The sequence below is a fragment of the Rhipicephalus sanguineus genome, chromosome 4 (assembly GCF_013339695.2).
Source record: "Rhipicephalus sanguineus isolate Rsan-2018 chromosome 4, BIME_Rsan_1.4, whole genome shotgun sequence".
Lineage (NCBI taxonomy): Eukaryota > Metazoa > Arthropoda > Arachnida > Ixodida > Ixodidae > Rhipicephalus > Rhipicephalus sanguineus.
In genome coordinates, this window is record NC_051179.1 from 196,536,409 (window position 1) to 196,539,958 (window position 3,550).

The 3,550-nt window shown below is 49.5% G+C and overlaps 1 protein-coding gene across 1 annotated transcript; it reads left to right on the forward strand.

Moving 5' to 3' along the window:
• Positions 1 to 255: 255 nt before the first annotated feature.
• On the forward strand, positions 256 to 1,568 carry LOC119391012 (uncharacterized protein K02A2.6-like). The gene is made up of 2 exons (XM_037658720.2): positions 256 to 935; positions 996 to 1,568. The coding sequence occupies exons 1-2, from the start codon at positions 383 to 385 to the stop codon at positions 1,310 to 1,312; spliced, it is 870 nt and encodes a 289-aa protein (XP_037514648.1). The 5' UTR covers positions 256 to 382; the 3' UTR covers positions 1,313 to 1,568.
• The last annotated feature ends 1,982 nt before the right edge of the window (positions 1,569 to 3,550 follow it).

The following is a 3,550-nucleotide window of genomic DNA, read 5'->3' on the forward strand; positions in this document are numbered from 1 at the left end:
GTTGATGGCATATTTTAGGCGACGCAGTGAACTTTCGGTGGAACAGGAGTGTGTAACGTGGGGAAACCGGGTGATTGTGCCGGTGTCATTGCGACAAAACGTTCTGTCAATGCTGCATGAAGGTCACCCAGGCATGACACGAATGAAAATGTTATCGCGAAGCCATGTATGGTGACCCGGCTTAACTCAAGACATTGAGCAAGCAGTGACTGCCTGCGTCACGTGTCAGCTGACCCAAAATTCAGCATCTAGAGTTCCGCTGTTATCTTGGGGATGGCCTGCACGCAGGTGGCAGCGAGTACATCTCGACTTCGCATATCGTGATCAACAGTGGTTTCTTGTGTTGGTGGACGCTCATTCGAAGTGGCTGGAAGTTTTTGCTATGAACTCAACAAACAGTGAAAAGACGGTGGAAAAGCTGCGCAGTGTGTTTGCTGCCTATGGTTTACCGGAAGAAATAGTCACGGACAATGGTCCCCAGTTCACTTCGGCCTGCTTCGAGACCTTTTTGAAACGTAATGGAATCCGCCATACAAAGACCCCTCCTTACCATCCTGCCTCGAATGGCACTGCTGAGCGTTGCGTGCAAACGTTAAAGCGGCACCTTCTCAAACAAGTCTTAGAGGAAAAACAAAATGGCGAACCGCGGTCACTCCAGCATCGTATTGACCAATTCCTCTTCACCTACAGGAATACGCCGACCGGAACAACAGGCGAAACACCTGCCCAGCTATTTCTATCATGGAAGCCTCGGACACGGCTCAGTCTTCTGCACCCCGATCTTGAACAACGAATGCAAGAAAAGTTGGAAAGGAGGAAGGATACCGCAAACCAAACCCGAGGAAAATGGCGAGAATTTGTGGCAGGACAGCCGGTGTTTGTGAATGGCTTAAGGCCGGATGAGGAAACATGGCTGGCAGCAATCGTGCTCAAGCGTGTGAGTATATCCACCTATTTGGTACGTACGGGGAGTGAAGAGCGGTATGTTCATGCAGATGACCTACGACCTCGCAGAGTACCGGAGAATTCGACGCCTAATATTCGGCCGACGGAATCCTACGACGAACCAGACACAGCACCCTTAGTGACACCGACACGGGTGCCAGAAGGGATGGACGCAGGCGCCGGGGACCTCACATCAGTGTTCGCACCAGACATGGTCCTGCGAAACTCCAGCCAACAGCAGGGGACTACTTCGCCCATCCAGTCGCCACCAAAACAAGCCGGAACAGCCTCTCCACAAGGCCACTCTCCGCCTCCGTTGCGTCGCAGCAATCGAGAGAGACGACCCCCAGATCGCTACGTCCCGTAGCGCCCTGTTAACTCTCGCATAAAGGGGAAGGAGTGTTGTGTCAGTGCGCGTGCGTCAGTGCGTGCGTGTGAGTGCAGCGCAGTGCGGGTGAAAGTGCGCGCGCGTGTGACTGGACAGACGTCATCACTATCGCGATTACTGCCCTTATAAAAGGCAGCCAACTTATGTTCTCCGTCACTCTTTCTGTTGACCTGTTTCTGTTAATAAACCCTTGTTACTGTGCAAGCAAAGGTGTTGCGCCATGTCTGCTGAGGTCACAACAGTATTCACCTCAGGTTTGCAAGAATTCCACTCTATGCCTCGCCTCGCAAGGTTACAGCAATCTTTGGATGATTGTCACACCATTGTGTCCGGGGGCCTTAGCTAGTTATTCCACCTACTTCCTCAACAATTCTCCATTCATTGGAATTTTGTAAGCTTATGCGTCTCGGAGCCACATCAGAAGTCCTGACCCAACCTTTAGGTATGCTGCGTCACGGGTGCCTGAAGCGCATTGAACGAAGTTTCTGCGAGACTTGCCTGTAGCAATTCCTTTGCTCTTCGTAGTTCAATTCTCGGCCTGCTTTGACAGTCCCATCGTTCCTGCGACATCCGCCTGCTTTCCTTGTCACACAGCTCCGTAAGTATGTTGATCCTGTCGCTCAGTGAAACTTGCTCATTTTCAGGAGGCCCCCTCTGAGCAGTTGCGGGCTGCAGCTGACCAGCACAAGAAAACAGTGCCAAAATGGCGTTAAACTACAACACATCACGTGAAAACTGGCTTGGCTAGAGGCTCGGCTAAATGTTGCCCAGTTGCCAGCAGTGATTCAGCCTTGCCTTGGTTTAGCCCTTTCAGAATCAGTGACATAAATATACAGCACTGTAGTGTGTTTGAAAAACACGCTAGTTTTCCAAATCTTTCTTTTTTTTAGCCCAGCAAGTGCTGTCATCTTGTGACGATACAACACTTTTTTCTTGTGCTGTTGACCTTTGGTTTCCATTTGTAGGCTTGGTTATGCCAGTGATTTGGCTGTCGCTCGCATGTACGTGCTAGTGCACAGTGGCCAGTTTCATTTTGTCTCTTGGGTGGCTTCTATTCGTCGTGTGCAGGAAAACTGATATTTCCAAGCGATGGTTCCCTCAGAGGTTGATCCTCTCGATAGTGGCTTCCGTTTTAAATGCAGATCATTTTTAGCAAACCAAAGCACTTTGACCGTATCTATCTATATATGAACTCACCCATAAGCCGACTCACTCAGACTGGCTCATACTCCGATCAAGCCATGAGTCTGACTGAGTACGGGCGAGTAATATTTTGGCAAGACTGAGCCGGAGCGAGTGCAGTTGCGGAAAATTTTGGTGAGTTTGAGTCCGAGTGAGCCCTAAGCGCAGGATATATTTCTTGAGTGAGTCTGAGTGAGGTCCACTTTTTTGCCAAGCTATGCTTGACGCAAACCAAAATTTGCATGGGAGGACAGTGTATGACGAACACTTTTAACACGTCATGACATGAATAGCGTGATACCCTATCGAAAAAAAAAACAGCGTTACCAGTGCCTTTCAGCGCACTGGGTGGCACTGGAAACGCTGTACAGTGTGTCCCAGTGTACTACAGCGCGCTGGGAGGCACTGGGAAAAACTGTACAGCGTGGCCAGTGCCGCCCAGTGCGCTGAAAGACGCTGGGAATCCTGTACAGTGTGGCCGAGTGTGTTACAGCGCAATGGGAGGCACTGGCCACGCTGTAAAGTGTCTGCCCGCGCACTGAGAACACTGGTAGCACATTGGAAAAAACTGGGCGCGCTGGGTGGAATTCATATAAGAGGTGGTATTGGTTCGCGAGAAGTCGAAAGAAAAACTCATCGAATATCTTAAAAATATTATTCTATTGTGTGTCCTACACATCTCCAGCTTTAGTTTTAGTTAAGCGACGGACGTACGTATGCGCTAAAGCAATCATCAGCCGAGCGCGCGCGCTTTCTCAGAAGTGTGCGATCGAGTGTCGTAAATGTAGTTCATATAACTGCATCGAAAGAACTTATCATTCGCAACACAATATAACATTACTATCAGTCTGATAATAGCATAAACCTACTGTAGCAGCCAGTCATTTCATATGGGCTCGTACCGCTGAAAGCTGCACGTCATCGGCCACAGTGAGCCAATGTAACGCTGAATCTCGGCGTTTTTAGCTTCTGATTCATGTAGGCGAAGGTGCAAATATGGCCACGCATTAGTCAGGTATGATCGAAATTACATTT

What these genes read in the sequence shown, in the direction of transcription:
- LOC119391012 (XM_037658720.2), top strand. Translation starts at nt 383, where the DNA reads ATGAACTCAACAAACAGTGAAAAGACGGTGGAAAAGCTGCGCAGTGTG. An exon ending in GGCAGCAATCGTGCTCAAGC is followed by an intron (nt 936 to 995) that starts GTGTGAGTATAT and finishes ATGTTCATGCAG; the next exon opens with ATGACCTACGACCTCGCAGA.